Here is an 18,054-nt window from a genome sequence, read left to right as displayed (position 1 = left end):
CAGAAAGCTAAGGGGCCTGGTACATGTACCTATTCCATCGCACCACTGATCATCACATTCACAATTATTGCCACGGGAAGCTGTTTTCTAGGTCGAGCATTAGCAATGTCAAAGCCTGAGCCTATAGCGATTTGCGGCATCGGTCTGCGATTACCTGGCGGCATCAACACCCCAACCTCACTGTACAATTTCCTCATCAACCGCAAAGATGCGCGCTCCAAACCAGATTGTCCGCGGTACAACTCGCAAAACCACCACTTCACAGCGAGCGGTATATCAGGACCTTTACCGACCGAGGAAGGATACTGGCTCTCACACGACGATGTCTCTAAGTTCGACCCTTCACTCTTTTCTATGAACCCCAAGGAGTTGCTGAAACTAGACCCTCAGCAGCGGCTGCTTCTGCAAGTCGTTTGGGAGGCGCTAGAAAGTGCTGCAGAAACACACTGGCAGGGTCAGAGGATTGGGTGTTACGTGGGCAGTTTCGGAGATGACTGGCGAGAAATGCACGCCGTTGATGCTCAAGACGATGGCATGTATCGCTTGACAGGATACATGGATTTTGTGCAGGCAAACCGCATTTCTCATGCATTCGATCTTAGAGGCCCAAGGTGATTCTCTGCTTGTGTTGGTTTGAAGATTTCCGCGTGAACTGATCATTTTTATCAACAGCATGACCGTCCGCACAGCATGCTCAGCTGCCGGTCTAGCAGTCCACCTAGCCTGCCAGGCAATACGTGCCGGCGAATGCGACTCTGCGATCGTTGCCGGGGCGAATTTGATGCTCTCGCCAGGCTTCACCAAGCTCATGGCCGAGCAGAGCGTACTATCCCCCGATGCTTCGTGCAAGACTTTCGACGCCAGTGCGAATGGCTATGCGCGCGCAGAAGCCATCAATTGCCTCTACATCAAAAAGCTCGACTGCGCGATCCGCGACGGAAATCCGATTCGTGCTATTATTAGAGGGTCCGCAACGAACTCCGACGGGAAGACCCTTGGCTTGACAACACCGAGTGCACAAGCACAGCAGCAGTTGATTCGCGATGCATATCGACACGCGGGTATACCAGAAACCCAGATGTGGCAGACTGCCATGGTCGAATGCCACGGCACCGGCACGGCGGTGGGTGATACCATTGAGGCATGCACCGTTGGCGCTATATTCGGAGACAAGGGGATGCTCATTGGATCCGTGAGTGCCACGGCTCCCATTCACGAATAGCTGTTAACATTCCCTTAGATCAAGCCCAACCTAGGTCATTCTGAAGCAGCTTCGGCAATTTCAAGCATAATCAAGGCAGTAGTGTCTTTGGAAACGCGAACAATTATACCCAACATCAAATTCGATACTCCTAGTGTCAGCAGTAAGTTCGTTGCGTTCCTCTATAGCAGTGCCCGGGGGACTAATCAGTACCAATAGTTCCTTTCACATCAATAGGCTTAAAGGTGCCAACTGAGCCACAGCCCTGGCCTGAAGAAAGGGCGGAAAGAATAGGTGTCAATAGCTTCGGAATCGGAGGGACCAATGTTCATGTATGTCACCTCGTCAATAGTCTTCGGGCTCGAAAGCTAATATTACCAGATAATCTTAGAATCTGCTACAACAGTAGGAAGTTCGGCAACAGTTCGAAGCCATGGCAATGTCGAGACGCCACCTCCTTCACCACCTCTTAGGAGAGAGCCAGCGACTCTGCTGCTATTCTCCGCGGGTCACGAAGAGTCACTCAAGAGGGCCGCACACGACTACCAGAAATTCCTCCGAGCCAGGCCTGCAAAGTTGGAAGATCTTTCATACACCTTGATGCATCGTCGCTCTCACCTATCGCATCGCACTTTTGCGGTCGTCACTGATGACTGCGACCAATTGGCTTTCACCCTTCCCCCCGTGCCTAGTTTCCGCCCAGGCTCACAAATTGAGGGCATCGCTTTCATTTTCACAGGCCAAGGCGCTCAATGGGCCCGGATGGGATCGCATCTGATGAAAAGTAGTAGAGACTTCCTGCAGGATATCAGGGAAATGGACGCGGTCTTGAAGAGTCTTCCGCAAGACCACCGTCCCAGTTGGGATATCAGAAGTCAGTGCATCCTTTCTACGGAAACCACCATCGAGGAAGACTAATCAACGGTGACATGTACCAGATGAGCTTATGAAATCGGATTCGACCTCCCGCCTCGGGGAAGCGGAATTCGCCCAGCCCATTTGCACTGCAGTCCAGATAGCCCTGACTAGGCACCTTGCCAGATATGGAATCGCCCCCAAGGCTGTCGCTGGTCATTCCAGCGGTGAAATTGCAGCTGCATACGCGGCTGGTGTGCTCACACTGAAAGAAGCGATCATCGTCGCCTATTACCGAGGGTTCATGGTCAAGAAATCGAAAGCTCAAGGCTCTATGGCTGCCATCGGACTTGGAAGAGAGCAAGTCACATCGTTTTTAACGACTGGAGTCGTCATCGCTTGTGAGAACAGTAACTCTAGTGTAACTCTGTCCGGGGATACGGATGCCCTTGAGACAGTTTGTAGTGCAATCAGGTCTGCTCGGCCAGAGGCTCTAGTTCGTTTGCTCAAGGTTGACAAGGCATACCATTCTCGTAAGTCCAGACTAAGAGCCTAATTTTCCAGTCTTTACTAACTAACGCTTCTTCTAGATCATATGCGTGCAGTTGGTATCGAGTACCAATCTCTTCTCAAAACACACCTGAGTCCCAAATCGCCAAACGTCCCTTTCTACTCCAGCGTCTCATCCCAAACGCTCGAACGAGCCTCCGACTTTGGCGCCAAGTATTGGCAGCGAAACCTGGAATCGCCAGTTTTCTTCCGACAGGCTGTGGTACGACTGCTCCGAACTTCGTCAACCACATTACACCTAGAAGTCGGCCCGCACTCAGCGCTGGCCGGTCCCTTAAAGCAGATTTACACGGAGATGGCCATCACTCCGTCTTACTTAGCCGTGCAAAAACGAGGCTCAAATAGCGCAACAGCCTTCCTTGCTGCCATTGGCGAGATGCATTGCCGAGGCGTCCCCGTCAAATTTCCCATACCTGATGGAGCGCGGCCGTTGACAGATCTGCCACCGTATCCGTGGCATTTGAGCAAGACCTTCTGGCCGGACTCACAAGTGACCCAGTCCTGGCAGTATCCTGAACACCCGCCACACGAGCTGCTCGGATCACGCACTTCAAATAGTACAAATACAGCCCCGACTTGGAGGTGTCTTCTCTCGCTGGACAATGTTCCTTGGATCGCGGACCATTGCGTCGGCTCGGATGTTGTGTTCCCAGCTGCCGGGTACATCGCTATGGCTGGTGAGGTCGTCTGGCAGCTTTCCGGGCAGGCACCCTACACCATTCGTGACTTACGAATCGCCAATGCTCTTGTTCTTCCTCAAGGGAACAAGATCGAGCTTTTCACTTCTGGGAGAAAAGAAGAGCTCAACCATGAGGAAACTTCGGAGTGGTGGGAGCTCACGATTCAGAGTCGTACCCCATCCGGCACATGCACAACGCACTGCACATGTCGTGTCAGAGGTGGTCGCGCGTCTAAAGGACCGGGTATCGTTAGACTCGATCCAGAGTCCTTCCTTCGTTCTGTTGAGCCTGCACGATGGTACAAAGCCATGTCACGGGTGGGGTACAGATATGGTTCAAACTTCCGAGGTATGAAGAAGGTCCGCGCCAGCGTCAAGTCGCCTGCTGTATCGATCGAAGTATCCGATGAGAGAGACAAACCCGAGCATCAGTGTGGCTATGCCTTACACCCAGTCACGATTGATCTGATGCTTCAGTCTCTCATCGTCGCGAACCACTCCGGGGAACCTCGCTTGCTTCAAAGGCTGTATCTGCCGACTCATATTGATGAGCTATTCGTCAGCTCGGAGGCCTCAAAGGTGGCTTTTCTGCTCCAGAGTGTCAAATCTGGTGGTGAGGGAGACTATCAGGGGGATTGCACTGGCACATTACGCGATAGTCCCGGAGATGAACCAGTCGTCTTCATGAAAGGTCTGCGGCTCTCCCCGATTGACCTCGACGATGCTGCTGCAGGTGCGACGGATAGTTCAAAGGTTGCAGTCATGTCTTGGGAACAAGATATTGAGCTGGCAAATGCCATTGACTTGGTGTCATCGGCATCTGACCCCTCATTCCCGGAGACACATCAGCTACTCGAAGAGCTTTTCGTACTTTGCGGCGCAGTGGCACTCAAGGAAGTAGACGAAGCAGACATACCGATCACCAAGACCCAAACACATTTGGCAAAGCACTACAGCTGGCTTCGATCCTATATCACTCAACGCGGCCCACAGTTGCTTCAGAAAGACGCTGTAGAGGTTCGTGCGAATATTGAAGACATCACCTCGAAGCTTGAGAAGACACGTGCATCTGCTGCGGCCGTTCTTATCAAACGTTGCTATACACATGCCCAAGCACTCTTCAATGGCACAGATAGACCGCTTGAGGTTTTCCTGAAAGACAACGCCCTTCACGAACTCTACGACTGGATGAACACTCTCTTTACTTATAAGCCCCTGTTACACCTTTTGTCTCACAAACGAGGTCGCCACCTCAAAATTCTCGAGATCGGCGCCGGAACTGGGGGGTTGACTTCCCGCATTCTCAAAGATTTGGCAGACTGCTTCGAGGATGGCAAAGTGCTCGGGACCTATGTCTTCTCTGATGTTTCTGCTGGGTTCTTCCCGGCAGCGAAGGAGCGTTTTCGTGACGTTCGTCCCGGGTTCTTGGACTATCGTGTCTTGGATATCAGTCGCGATCCAGCTGATCAGGGGTTCTGCGGTGAAGAGTACGATCTCATCGTTGCAAGCAATGTGCTCCATGCTACTCCGAAGCTGAACGAGACGTTGCAGCATGTCAGGTCATTGCTGAAGCCTGATGGAAGACTCTTGATGCATGAACTGTGCTGCAACACGAAATGGATTAATTTCATCATGGGTTACCTTTCGGGATGGTGGCTCGGCGACTCTGATAACCGCCCAGAGGAGCCTTATGTTTCTCCAGAGCAGTGGGAGGAGCGTCTATCTCAAGCTGGCTTCTCTTCTCCGGAGGTTGTCTATGATGCCGGGCCGCAACACAACCTCAATGCCACGATCATTGCTCGTCCTACTGCGCCGAGCGAAGGTGCCAGTCTCACTTCACAGCAAATAACCTTACTGTGCGAAGAAGAGTCACATCCATTGGTAGCTGAAATTGAACAAACCTGGCGGCGTCTAGGTCACCCTGTCACCATTTCAAATCCTGGTTATGACGGCTCACCTGCCGGCAGTGTGGTGGTATCTGTTATTGATCTGTGCCGCCGCGACGGCTATTTCCACGATATGACGGAGACGAAGCTAGATCACCTCAAGAGCCTACTGAAGACTCTCCGAGACACGAACTCGAGGCTACTTTGGCTGACGCGGCCCTGCCAGGTCGGATCGGTCGATCCGACCTTCGCTCCAGTGCTCGGCATCGCGAGAACAGCAAGAGTAGAGGTCGGAGTACATTTTGCTACTATAGAGCTTGACAGCGTTACTGCAGATTCTCTGAAGGCTGTTTCCCAGGTCACAAGCCGTCTTTTCTCCCCACATGGGGCCTTGGTTTCGAATATGGGTGAAGACATGGAGTTCTCCTATTCTACAAACCGCGTCCAGATTCCGCGATGCAAGTGGTCTCCAGTTTCTCGCGCTCTAGCGTCCCAAACTCCAATCTCTTCGACAACGATGCTGCGAATCTCAAGGCCTGGGGCCCTACAGACTCTACGATGGGTTTCTCGTCAACTGCCTGACGATGTACCGTTCGACCACGTCAAGGTTGATGTCCATGCAGCAGGTCTCAACTTCAAAGACGTCGTCACTGCAATGGGCCTGATCAAAACTTCGGCTCCAAAAGGCCTCGGATGTGAAGCCTCCGGTATCGTAACGTCCATAGGTACTTCTGTGACAAACGTTCGGGTTGGTGATCGCGTCATGCTTTTCGCGCCCGAGGCGGCTTGCTTCTCTACGGAGATTCTGGCCCCAGCACAACTTTGCATCCGCATTCCCGATACACTTGCCTTTGCTGACGCGGCCGGAATGCCCTGCATATTCACCACGGTCCTCCAAGCCCTGGTAGATAAAGCCGGCCTTAGGGCTGGTCAAACTGTGCTCATCCACAGCGCCGCCGGTGGTGTTGGCATTGCGGCCATGCAAGTAGCCCGATGGATTGGAGCCAGAGTCTACGCAACTGTGGGCAGCGACGAGAAGGCAGAATTCCTTGTCAGAGAGTGGAATGTTCCTAAAGACCAGATCTTCTCATCTCGAAATGTCAGTTTTGTGGAGGGTGTCAAAGCAGCGACAGGTGGCCTCGGTGTTGACGTCGTATTGAACTCTCTGTCTGGAGAGCTTCTACATGCATCATGGGATTGTGTCGCTCCTCATGGCACCTTCATCGAGCTAGGGAAGAAAGATACCTTAGCGGGCGGTAAACTTGCTATGGCAGCTTTCGATGGGAACCGGTCCTTCATTGGCGTCGAGATGGCGAATCTGGCCGCTGAGAACCCTGCCATCATATCCCGCTTGCTACAGAAATGTGTGGAATTGTATCAGCAAGGTCACATCCATCCCGTGAAGCCTACGAAGGTATTCACTTGCAGTAAGACTGAAGATGCCTTCCGATACTTGTATCAGGGTACCCACATTGGAAGGGTGGTCATCGACATGACCGAGAACGATGACGAGGCATTGAAGATATCTCGAGTGCCTCTGCCACCCAACTTCAGTGAGCAAGCTACGTATGTACTTGTCGGCGGCATGGGTGGCTTGGGAGCAACAATAGCGCGATGGATGGCCTCTCACGGTGCCAAAAGTTTGCTTTTCATCTCGAGATCCGCCGGACGCAGCGCTGACGATCAAGCTCTGCTGTCGGAACTTCGTCATGCAGGTTGCGAGGTTGATGCCGTGTCATGCGACATAGCAGACGAGACGTCCATGCAAGCGATCATTTCGAGACTTACTTCATCCAAACAGATCGCAGGCGTACTAAATCTAGCAATGGTGCTTGCCGACGGTGCAGTTTCTGATCTGACACTGTCACAGTGGCAAACGGCGACATCGCCCAAGATACGCGGGACATGGAACCTTCACCGCACTCTACCTCATGACATTGATTTCTTCGTGCTCTTTGGTAGCACGTCGGGTGTACATGGGTATCCAGGTCAAGCAAACTACGCAGCTGCCAATACTTTCCTTGATGCGTTTACCCAATACCGCCGTGGTCTGGGTTTGCCTTGCTCGGTGGTTGACCTAGGAGGTGTCGAGGATGTGGGCCATGTCAGTCGTACACAAGAAGTCGAAGATGCCATAAGGAAGTCCGGCTCCAAACTGGTTTCCGAAGCCGACATGCTCCTAGGTCTTCAGCTCGCCATCGCTGAGAGTCGGTCAGTGGTAACGGGCGCAGAGACTAAGACATCCTGGTCAGCCATGAATGGCCAATTGATACTTGGCCTTGACTGCAGCACCTCTATCAATGATTCTGGTAATCGAGTTGTGTGGAAGCACGATCCTCGCATGAACCTCTACCCAGATATTGCGGAGGATGAGATGGCCCCTCGGAAAGAGGCTGGGTCATCAGGCTTAGCCGAATTCCTATCCAGTCTGCAGTCGCGACCGGAACAGATCGAAACCCCGACATCCACGGCATATCTCGCGCAGGAGATTGCACGCCGGGTATTTGGGTTTCTCATGCGTGAGGTGGAAGAAGACGGGGTTGACACTTCTCTATCACCTTCAGCGCTTGGAGTCGATTCGCTCATGACCATTGAGATTCGTAATTGGTGGAAACACACGCTTGGCGGAGACATCAGTGTGTTGCAGCTGACAAGTGCGCAGAGCTTCGATCAGCTTGGGCAACTCGCCGGAAGGCAGCTGAAAGAAAGGATAACGGCGCTCTCGAAGAAATAGAAATAAACGTAGACGCGAAGGTGTGTGTTGTGAGGTAAACGATCGTAAAGAAATCATAGTGTCACTAAACCATACCACTACTACGTTCTTGTAATTTGCCGTAATCTCCTCTCCAAATTGAACTATAGCTGACGGTGCGGTGCCGGCCCGGGAGCGGAGTGTGGGGCCGATATGATCGGGGCAATGTTCCGAGGTGGGGTCTTCACCTAATCGGCATCTTCGGTGAAGTGCCTGATCCGGGATGACTCAGCTCGGTGAAGCATGGAAGAAAAGCTCGAGTGGGGCTTCCCAATGGAATTGTCGTCATTGGCAGTTCATCGAGGCGCGACTATTTCCACCACCACATCTCGCGCTCAGTCAACAGATTACCAGCGGCCCAGAGCACACCGCTCGACCATGAGCGACGCCCGCTTTCTCTCGCCTTACTCCATCTGAAATTCAGCTGCGCGACAATGTCACGATCAGGAGCCTTCCGCCTATGCCCCAGACCGGGGGCTGCGGCGCAGATTCGAGCTTTTCGACCGTTGCACTTTTCGACGACCGCCTCTGTTCGAGCTGCCGAGATTCGCGATGTGTCCTCCCTCCCGCCTAGAGTTATCCCGAAATATCGCGATCCTCCGAACTCAACCTCTGGCTTGCTATCTCTACACTGGCCGACGCCTCCGAGAAATATCCTCTTGATGCCGAAGCTGCGGTCCCCGCAAGTCCTACGAGCGACCATCGACTTTGCGAAGCACCTACAAAGTACATACTCTGGTCTTAACCTCATATTTGAGCCTAGAGTCGCTCAGATGGTGCACGAGTCCTTCAACTTCCCCATCTACACATGTGACCCATCTGCATTCCCGGACAGAATCGACATGATCACGACACTTGGAGGCGACGGAACCATTTTGCGCGCCGCAAGCCATTTCAGCATGTATCAAGCCGTGCCCCCCATTCTCGCATTCAACTTTGGTACAATAGGGTTCCTGGCAGAGTGGAAGTTTGAGGAATACAAAAGGGCCTGGAGAGAGGCTTACATGAGTGGGAGTGGCGTCGCCGTGGACGATCTATTGACGCCACACACAAGAGTCGCAAGCGGAGAGAAGGAACACGACGTCAAGGACGGCGCTCAGTCTGGATGGCACGCTTCTCCTGGCAAGAGCATGGGACAGAGTCGGGCAGCCAAAATCTTGCTTAGACACCGACTACGCGTCGGCGTGTACGACAACAATGGCCAGAACATCAGCAGCCAATTACTCCCAACGACGAAGTCACAGGCACACCTACCAGCCGAACATCCCGAGGACACAATACTTTCGAAACGTGACATTCCTCAACCGATCCACGCTCTTAACGAACTCCTCATTCACCGCGGGCCAAAGCCTCACCTTGCCCATATTGACATTTACCTTAATAACCGATTCCTGACGGAAGCTGTCGCAGATGGCATTCTACTGAGCACCCCTACGGGCTCTACTGCTTACAGCCTGAGCGCCGGAGGTTCCATCATACACCCCCTCGTCAAATCGCTCCTCATCACACCAATTTGTCCGCGAAGTTTAAGCTTCCGACCCTTGGTCCTCCCCCTTAACACCAAGGTCACACTCAAGGTCAGTAGCAAGAACCGCGATGGCGAGCTCGAGGTCAGTATCGACGGCAAGCGAAGCGCCGGCGCAGGTATCGGCACTGAAATCCGCGTCGAGGGCGAGATGGTGGGAGAGTCCAGCAACGGTGACTGGAAAGGAGGTGTGCCGTGTGTCATCTGCGGACCAGGCAAGGGCGACGCGTCGGACTATGACGACGATGGCTGGGTTGGGGGTCTGAATGGCCTCCTCATGTTCAACTACCCCATCGGGAGGTGAAATTGAAACTTTTTTGATACCCGAATGTAAACTACAAAAGTCTTTCTACGGAGTTGGTGGATTGGGGGGCACTTGGGTCAGGCCTTTTCTCATATTTGAATAGTTCTGTTACTCCTCAAGGGGTTGAGATTTCAGAATCGCACATCAATCATCATCAGCTACAATTTCGATTGCTCTGAGCGATGGTCCATATAACATCGGTAAAGTGAGTGACGTCTTTAGCCCTGATGTCTGCACCTTGAATAAGGGTTCGAGAAGGCCGGAAAGGTATCTCGAGGCTGCGCAAGATGTTGCAACAAACAACCCTGGAAGAGCCACAGCCACCATTCTGTGCATTGTGACTCTCGTCTCCGGTCAAGGTAGGTACATGTGTTTGTGTTCAGGGCGCAGCTAAATGTCGTAAAGTAGAGCCTGAAACCACCATCGTGAACATGGCAGTTCCAGCCTGAACTAAAGCTATTAAAGATAACGAAATATCGGGAAACAAGGAGGTATGTTCAATATACATCACGATACCGCTGTTTGCTAATTAGTTGTGCTATAACATAAAATCCGGTATATGCTCTTTGCCCTGATGTACCCTCGATAGAGTTGATACATTTGATCAAACCCCTGATGGATGATCCCTCGCCGGCCAAAAGGCTAGCTGATACTTGACACCGTCGTGTGACTATTAGAGATACATGCGAGATCACTACATCATCTCACGTTTTAGCCCCTTGAGTATCCTCACATATAGCCTCAATAAGTTTGGTTGAATGTCTTTGATGTGACCTCCTTGCATCAAGTCGGCCAAGAAATTGGCCAGGCTTGCGAGTGGCCAGGCCGGCCGCCGAGGTCGCCGAGCGGTGGCAACTCATGGCAGCTATGAGTTGAAGCTATCACATGGCCATCACTTATCGCATCCAGGGTCTCGGAAGTATGCGATGGTCAACGCGGGTGCAACCTACGGGATTTCCTCTCCATCGAGGACTCTCCCTTCACACACTTAAACAGGCTATCAGCGCGAACACCGTGGGACGATCTGTCACGAGAACTCCAAGACAAGACTATGGCTACAGAGCCAAGACCCAAAGTCTCAATCAGAAAGTAGGCCTAGATCCAGCTTAAACGTTGCGCTATGCTATCCTAGAATCTGGGCGTCCAGGCAAAGTCACCTCTTTTGCAAATTAGATGAGAGACCTAGACTGAATTGGCTCGACACCATAGTGAAGACCTGGCCGAAAGTATTGTTGGGAGGACGATTTGGTTACCTTTGTCGAGGCAAATTAGGACTTAGGACTTAGGATATAGGGCTTTGATCTTAAGCACGAAATATTCCAAGGATGGGCGAGGTGGCATCTTTTGGGGCCTACTTTCTGGATTAATCGTCCCATACCTTGATGCAAGTCCCGGTATTACCTGAAGATCTTATGGCAAAGTTTGCTGAATCTTTGACTGGTGAACTCAACAGCAACTTGGTCATGGGCAGTCGTAAGCCGGCTACCGTGATGTTGAAACGCTGCCTAAACTCTCACCTAAAGTACCCATGCGATCATAATCTAGGCCGTCGGCATGATGAGCTCGGCATGCTCGACGACAACCGGCGTTCTTTTGCCCAAAACTTGAACTGCGTGGGCCTTGGTGCCGCCCAGTAGCTGTCCTTATGGCTAGTGTAGGCAGATGTCTACTTGCGCCGAAGCCTAGAGGGCAAGACAGCCTGGGACTCCCCGAACGTGGGTCGTGAGTCTACTTCCCCTCGACCTCGCATCTCAGCTCAAGGTGCCGGCGGGGAAAGGTCTTGCATGCAAGAACCTCGTCGGGAGGTTCCTAGCTTCCTCCGCCAGCAAGGGACGGGTATCCGGACCGTGACTTTATTCGTCCACATACGACTTCCGGATGCAAAGGTCGCTGTCGCCACCAACTCTACCCCACGCTTTCCAGCAGGCATCCGCAGCATGGCTCGCCTGACCCCGCCGCCGACGACGATGTGGTGTCAGCGGCAGCGGCGTTGAGCGGAGCAGCGGAGCTATGAACTTCCTGATGACTATATCGAGGTCTGCAGATAGTCTAGTATACGGACGTAAGATTCGGATCTTCCCTTCATCAGCCACAGCCTTTCCTAGGGCGCCTGGTCCCATATTGGCCCCGACCTCTCATTTGCTCCATATTAGCCCAGCTGTCTATTCGGAACCCCGAGTCAGGATTATGACCCGAACCCGAATACTCTTGGCGAAGTTTATTCGAGCTTGATTCTGAACTGTACCGGCCGAAGGCTTGACTTCAGCCTTCGGCGTCACTTGCCTCGGCCTCTCCGCTGCGTCCTCTTCGGCCGTTAAACTAACACACGATGCGAACATGAGGCCGTACGGCAAGCCTTTAGCTCGCCAGTGCTAGCTGGACTTGTTAGTTTGTTATCCCGACTGAGACTACGGACCATCCCTTGAGAAACGCGTGTCCTCTGTAAGCCTTCCCGTAGTTCTTTGTCCCGTTCCTTATGCTTTGTCTGTCAAGCCGTTGGACTCGTCGCACTTGCGCTAGGTAGCATGAAATGACTCGGCCCGCTCCAACGCTCTAACTAACAAAAGCCGTCCAACACTCTATTGACGCCCGTAATGTCGATCCTCGAAGCGCAAAACATGGAATTTCGAAATTGGGCAGATAACAACAATATCGTATTCTTCTCTCTTCACGAGTTGCTGTTTGGAATTGAGTGTGACGATCAAGCTTCTCGACTCGAGAGCTTCTCGAAGCATGCTGCAATGCTGCGTTGTCAAGGGTCTGCCGACTTCCTTGCCCCTCCGACTCGGCATTGTGCCGTGCGCTGGTTGGCGCCGCTAACATGGAAAAGGTTGTGCCGAGCGGCTCGGCATACTCTACCAGGACATGGGGATGTGTGCCATCCAGTTATCGACCCAAAATTGGGAGTGGACTTCGGATGATGCGACCCCCAGCTCCCGCGCAACTTACGCAGATTAGGAGATTTGCCTGCCGGAAGTCCCACTGAACACTGAACGGATACAGACTTGAAGCTTCTCTGAAGCTTCGCTGGAGCCGTAGTGACGTTTGTGGAATTCGGGATTTGCCCGTGTCTTACCCCCACAACTTTCGCAACTGACTGAAGTTTGACTGAGTCCAGCTCAACCCCTGCGTTCACGATCCGCGCTTCTCTCCCTCGTCGTATACCCCTTGTCTAAGCAATATTTCAATAACAACATATCTGGAGAGTTTGACTCTGACGCCTCCCTGGAGAGACGAGAAGCTCGCATTCTACGGATTAATCTCCATTGGCAGACTTGCAGGTATCCGTCATTGAACGCTAATTCTTACCCCAACGTCTCTCGGCAGGTTGCCACAGCCACTGGCGTTGCTCCAAGTCATGGAACTGGACCCCGACTAATCGCATGATCTTAACTCGCACCACGCCGTCGATGCTACTATACGCGCTAGCTATCCACACTCAGTTATCGCTCCGATTTACTTGTCGCGACAGTTTTCTTCTTCCTTTGACTCTTCCGTGCCGCCGATGTGGCTGACACAGCAAGCAGATGGCGGCTAATACCAAGGCCCCCCCTGCTGACACCTTACCATTCTCCACCACCCGTTTGACTGCTCGGCTACTGAGAACTGGAGAACTTGAGGTTCGGGGATGGGAGTTCTTGTCTCTTTCTTTCACTCGGAGAAACAACTTAGATCTCACTACCGATCCTCCCTCCCACGAGACTAACAACTAGCTTCGCTGCAGTACAACGCAGGCCATGCAGCTAGGTGATATTCGCCTCTCACACAGCGAGGGAGAGAGCTTCGCGCCGGTGTCTTGCAGCTCGGCGACCACACCGAGAAAACTAGTGTCAAGCTCGAACCCGAATACAAAATGTCCAAGAGGAGCACGACCTTGGAGCAGCTTGCTTTCGAAGCAGGCCAGCGACCAGTAGTCGACAGCAGCAACAGCAACGACGACTACGATCGGACGGAAACGCAGAAGTCTTCCAGCAAGATGACCCGGACTTCGATGGCCAACGTTTTGCTTCTGGCGTGCCTTTCTTGGGTTGTCAGTGCGATCTCAACGCCAAAGCTCGTCGCGTACGAGGAGAATGGCAAAAAGTACGAGTGCAGATGTTCTCCGGCCGACAGCTGCTGGCCCAAAGCCGATGCTTGGAGTAAACTGAACAAGACCGTGGGAGGAGCTCTCCTTCAGCACATTCCGCCTGCTGCAGTCTGCTACAACACGTATCGCGGCATCGCAACCTACGATGCTGCCAAGTGCGCCGAGGCCACTGCAAAATGGACAGATGAGAGATGGCAGTAAGTCTCATCTATGGCACCGGGCTGTCGAGGAGAACCAAGTCCAGTACTAACAGTGAACTATCAGAATCTCTCAACCTGCATCGCAGCTGTGGACGTGGGGAAGCAACAACACTTGCGAACTGACCACAGATCCCACAAAGACTTGCGCTCTCGGCAACTACCCTGAGTTCGTCATCATCGCCAAGACGAAAGCTCAGGTCAAGGCTGGCGTGGACTTTGCAAAGTCAAACAACTTGCGCCTCGTCATCCGCAACACGGGCCACGATTTCGAGGGAAGAAGTGCAGGTGCTGGATCCTTGGCTATCAACACTCACAACTTCAAGGACATTTCCTTCGTTGATTCATACAAAGGCCCCGGAGACTACAAGGGGCCTGCCATGACTATCGGTGCCGGAGTTCAAGGCTACGAGATCTCGAACGCAGCTCATGCCAGAAACCCACCGCAGAATGTGGTCACCGGTGAATGCGAGGTAAGTTTGTATCATCCTATCTGCCTTATCTAACTAACAATGCTCAAGACAGTGGGAGTTGCAGGTGGTTTCATGGGAGGTGGTGGTCACGGCCCCTTGAGCGGCAACTATGGCTTCGGCGCCGACCAGGCACTCTCCTTTGAAGTTCTCACCGCAGCCGGAGACTTTGTCACCGCCAACGCCAACTCGAACTCCGATCTATACTATGCTCTCAGGGGAGGCGGCCCGGGCAACTACGCGGTTGTCTTATCCGTCACTGTCAAGACATACCCCGACACCATTCCCGGGGCAGCCCTCTTCTTGAACGTCAACGCTACTACAGGCGCCAACTTCGACCAAGTCACCAAGGCTGTCAACAAGCTCAACGCGCTCGGAAACCAAATGGTAGACAACGGACTGTACGGCATCTATGAGCTGTACCCGCCAGCGATCGGACCAGCACTGCACGTGCAGCCAATCATGGGAATGAACAAGACCGCCAAGCAGCTCACAGCTGTCGTCCAGCCGCTTCTCACGTACCTCGATACCGAAAAGGTTCCGTACGACTTTGGAGTCAAAGAGTATCCCAACTACTACACTCTCTTCCACGACATCTTCGAACCCGAACGCGCGGCCCAGAATGGTCTGACGGGTGGTTGGGTCTTTACCCACGACGACATGGCGAGCAACCAGCCGGCCATCGCTGAGGCCATCCAACTTGCGCTGGCACCGGCCCCGAACCAGTTCGGCATCGTTATCAGCCACTTTTTTGATCCGGGAAGTAATGAGAAGAAGTCTGAAAGCGCAACGCACCCTAAGTGGAGAGGCGCGACCATGCGAACCATGGCTATCTTGCCGCAGGCCCTGGATGCCACCTGGGCGACGAAGCTAGCTCTCAATGATCTGATGGTCAACACCATCACCGAGAAGTTCAAGCAGGCTGGTCCTAACGGCCTTGCATACGTGAACGAGGTAAGCCAGTCATCTCTCTGTTCTACATCATTCAATCAGTACTAATATTTGTGGACAGAACTATGCCTTCATGAAGAACTGGCAAGACGCATTTTGGGGCCCGATCTACCCTAAGCTGGCGTCAATCAAGAAGAAGTGGGACCCCAACGGCGTCTTCTTCTCTTGGTCTACACCGGGCAGTGAAGATTGGAGTGTTGTTGACTACGCGAACCGGCTTTGCAAAGCGAAATGATTGAAGCGTTATTGAAGAAGCGATCTGGACTTGGAGATACCACTTATGATGATATTGGATGAGGATACTAGATTCTTAGATTTCATGATAATACATGTAATGAAGGGAACGATATTTTTGTGTCCGTTGATCTCTCTCTTTATGACGCGAGACTCACTCGTTCCAGATGACAGCGCTGAGACCATCCTCTTGATTCACAGTCCCTGGATTGCCGACCTTGAGAGTTGCAAGAAGCTTCCCCAGTCTACCCGAAGTGGCGTTTCTTTCCACAACTGCGACGTTGGCACTCGTCTGCCCACCAATAGCAACCATAGTCCCGGCATTATTGATCGAGAAAGTTCGAGGGAAGAATGAGTAAGCACTGGTGGTCTCGAGATATGTGAGAAGGCCTGTTGATTGGTCGATTGAGTAGGCCGTGATGGAATCTTGTTGTGTCCCGAAAGATTGATCATTCCTGTTCGAGGTGTACAAAAAGTTATCCTTGACGTGAACTTCGGCTGCCTTCGAACCAGCCGGCGCAGCCTTTCCGGGAGGAAATGTCGACAGGGTCTGCTTCTTCGCAAGAACAAGGCAACCGGTCGCCGGGTAAGTAACCGACCAAGACGTCACAGAGTTGGATAACTCATTGACGGTGAACAAAAATGTCGTATTGCCTTGTGTTCTAAACGCTCCATGGCGAGGTCCGTCTCCGAGTCCAGTCGAGAAAGAGGTACATTGAGTCAGAATGCGTGACGATCCGACGCTGAAGACACGGATAAGATCGGCTCCCAGGTCCGCAGAAAGAAGATATTTTCCGCTGGGATCTGTGAAGACAGAGTGAGGGTGAGGTTTATCCTGTCGAGATGGCACCGGCCCTGGTTGAGACATGGTAAATGTGAGTTTTTGTAAGGGTTGACCTGTACCACCCAACGGGAGTCCATAGGTAGAAATTGTCGATGCATCGCTACATCATTGTTAGCGAAGGTCATTTCTCGTGAGAAGTGATCTATTATCATACTATTGTGCTGTTGCGATGTAGCCATTGCCAGGTCCATAGAGCGTACTATGAAGCTCGCCTCCGGCTGTCTGAGCTTGCGCCTTCGATATCATACTTCCATCAGCTGAAATAGCGAAGCTTTTCAGAAGTGGCTGGCTCCATTGTACTTCATCCGGGATGAAGACGATTTTCGACACGGGGTCAAAGTCAAGCCATGCTGGCATGCGGTTACCAGAGCTGACTGTACTCGCAATAGTGAGCTGGTTTGTTGACGATAAGTTCAGTGTATAGAGTTGCCCGCTATAGTGCGAGGCAATCAGGGTCGCCCCAAGAGCTCCTCGGAGAATTGTGAGGCAGACGAGGAGACCCAATGTGTTTCCCATTGTGCTAGGCATCAAGTTTTGGTTTGGAGAACTCGTTGCTTGGCGTTCATATTGTGGTGAGCTTCGGTTCTTGACTGTTTTAGGTCTCCGTATCATCAACGAGCGCCACTGCCGGCTCAGTTCCGAAGGTCTTGCAAACTCGCGTTTGAACATTTACCCGACACAAGCAGCCGCGACAATGCGATAGTGTAAAGCCCAAATGCATTGGTAATTGTTCCATCCAGAGACAAATTCGACTAGCGCATCCTCCGAGATGCCTAATAAGGCAATGTCACGGAGCCCATTACCGGGGTCACAGGACAACGAGGCGAGTTTAACATAGCCAAAAAGCGGCTAATTGCAGATCACAGTTCTTTTTCGCTATGTTCAAAACACAATAGCATAACGGCACAAAGACTTACAGGACATTGTGGTGTCAACCTTCATTGCATCCGAGCCGCAGGCATCGCTTGACTTCTGCAAACATGAAGCGAGGCTTTGTCGATGAAATTTCAGGTGACTATCTTCTCCTGGCCCATCTATCCCAGGCTGAATCAACTTCATTTAGGTATTAAGAAGCCTGCCTACCTAAATAGTGAGAGCGCTAAAAACACATCAAATTCAAGTTCTGGAATCCGCACTTTCCCAATATGAAGCTGCCTTGTAAGCTGAGGTATCGCAAATAATGGAGGAACGGATTTTTCAGACGTCTAGATCGGCTGGTGTTGTTCAATAATCGCTAGAACGGAAAGTTGCCTTCTTCAATTTCGTTCCGCTTCTCAGTGGCCTTACCATATGAGTCTGAAACTAAATGTTCATCAGGATCGTGTTAAAACCCACCTCCTTCATACACGGGATTACCAAATGCCTATCCTGACCAAAGGCTGTCACTTCTAGGCCTGGCGTGAACTTACGTAAGGCGAGGGGGTATTCCCGGCGCCCCGCAGAAACTAGAAGGACTGCCGCCTAGAAGCGGTCATGTCTACACCTCGTAAACTCGAGGT

General features: G+C 52.2%; 4 protein-coding genes across 4 annotated transcripts; 3 read left to right on the top strand and 1 right to left on the bottom strand.

Annotated features, from left to right (window-relative positions):
• Positions 1–105: 105 nt before the first annotated feature.
• HER10_EVM0005239 (polyketide synthase) lies at positions 106–7,925 on the top strand (the record flags this gene model as incomplete). The annotated part of the gene is made up of 7 exons (XM_035474861.1): positions 106–611; positions 673–1,192; positions 1,241–1,364; positions 1,421–1,533; positions 1,583–2,075; positions 2,140–2,589; positions 2,647–7,925. 7 exons carry the CDS (start codon positions 106–108, stop codon positions 7,923–7,925), a joined length of 7,485 nt encoding a protein of 2,494 aa, XP_035338330.1.
• Positions 7,926–8,236: 311 nt separating this feature from the next.
• HER10_EVM0010389 (polyketide synthase) lies at positions 8,237–9,915 on the top strand. Its single transcript, XM_035479849.1, has one exon. It carries the CDS (start codon positions 8,378–8,380, stop codon positions 9,770–9,772), a length of 1,395 nt encoding a protein of 464 aa, XP_035338836.1. The 5' UTR covers positions 8,237–8,377; the 3' UTR covers positions 9,773–9,915.
• A 3,692-nt stretch (positions 9,916–13,607) lies between these two features.
• HER10_EVM0000296 (FAD binding domain-containing protein) lies at positions 13,608–15,719 on the top strand. The gene is made up of 4 exons (XM_035470084.1): positions 13,608–14,056; positions 14,124–14,529; positions 14,578–15,480; positions 15,539–15,719. The coding sequence occupies exons 1-4, from the start codon at positions 13,626–13,628 to the stop codon at positions 15,710–15,712; spliced, it is 1,914 nt and encodes a 637-aa protein (XP_035337904.1). The 5' UTR covers positions 13,608–13,625; the 3' UTR covers positions 15,713–15,719.
• A 146-nt stretch (positions 15,720–15,865) lies between these two features.
• HER10_EVM0007137 (uncharacterized protein) lies at positions 15,866–17,071 on the bottom strand (the record flags this gene model as incomplete). Its single annotated transcript, XM_035476703.1, has 2 exons — positions 15,866–16,655; positions 16,710–17,071. The coding sequence occupies 2 exons, from the start codon at positions 17,069–17,071 to the stop codon at positions 15,866–15,868; spliced, it is 1,152 nt and encodes a 383-aa protein (XP_035338528.1).
• Positions 17,072–18,054: the final 983 nt, after the last annotated feature.

Source organism: Colletotrichum scovillei, assembly GCF_011075155.1.
Source record: "Colletotrichum scovillei strain TJNH1 chromosome Unknown Contig00001, whole genome shotgun sequence".
Taxonomy (NCBI): domain Eukaryota; kingdom Fungi; phylum Ascomycota; class Sordariomycetes; order Glomerellales; family Glomerellaceae; genus Colletotrichum; species Colletotrichum scovillei.
This window is presented reverse-complemented; position numbering and strand designations above follow the sequence as displayed.

Coding starts and splice junctions, on each gene's coding strand:
- HER10_EVM0010389 (XM_035479849.1), top strand. CDS start 8,378: ATGTCACGATCAGGAGCCTTCCGCCTATGCCCCAGACCGGGGGCTGCG.
- HER10_EVM0000296 (XM_035470084.1), top strand. CDS start 13,626: ATGTCCAAGAGGAGCACGACCTTGGAGCAGCTTGCTTTCGAAGCAGGC. Junction 14,057..14,123: donor TGGACAGATGAGAGATGGCA/GTAAGTCTCATC, acceptor GTGAACTATCAG/AATCTCTCAACCTGCATCGC. Junction 14,530..14,577: donor TGGTCACCGGTGAATGCGAG/GTAAGTTTGTAT, acceptor ACAATGCTCAAG/ACAGTGGGAGTTGCAGGTGG.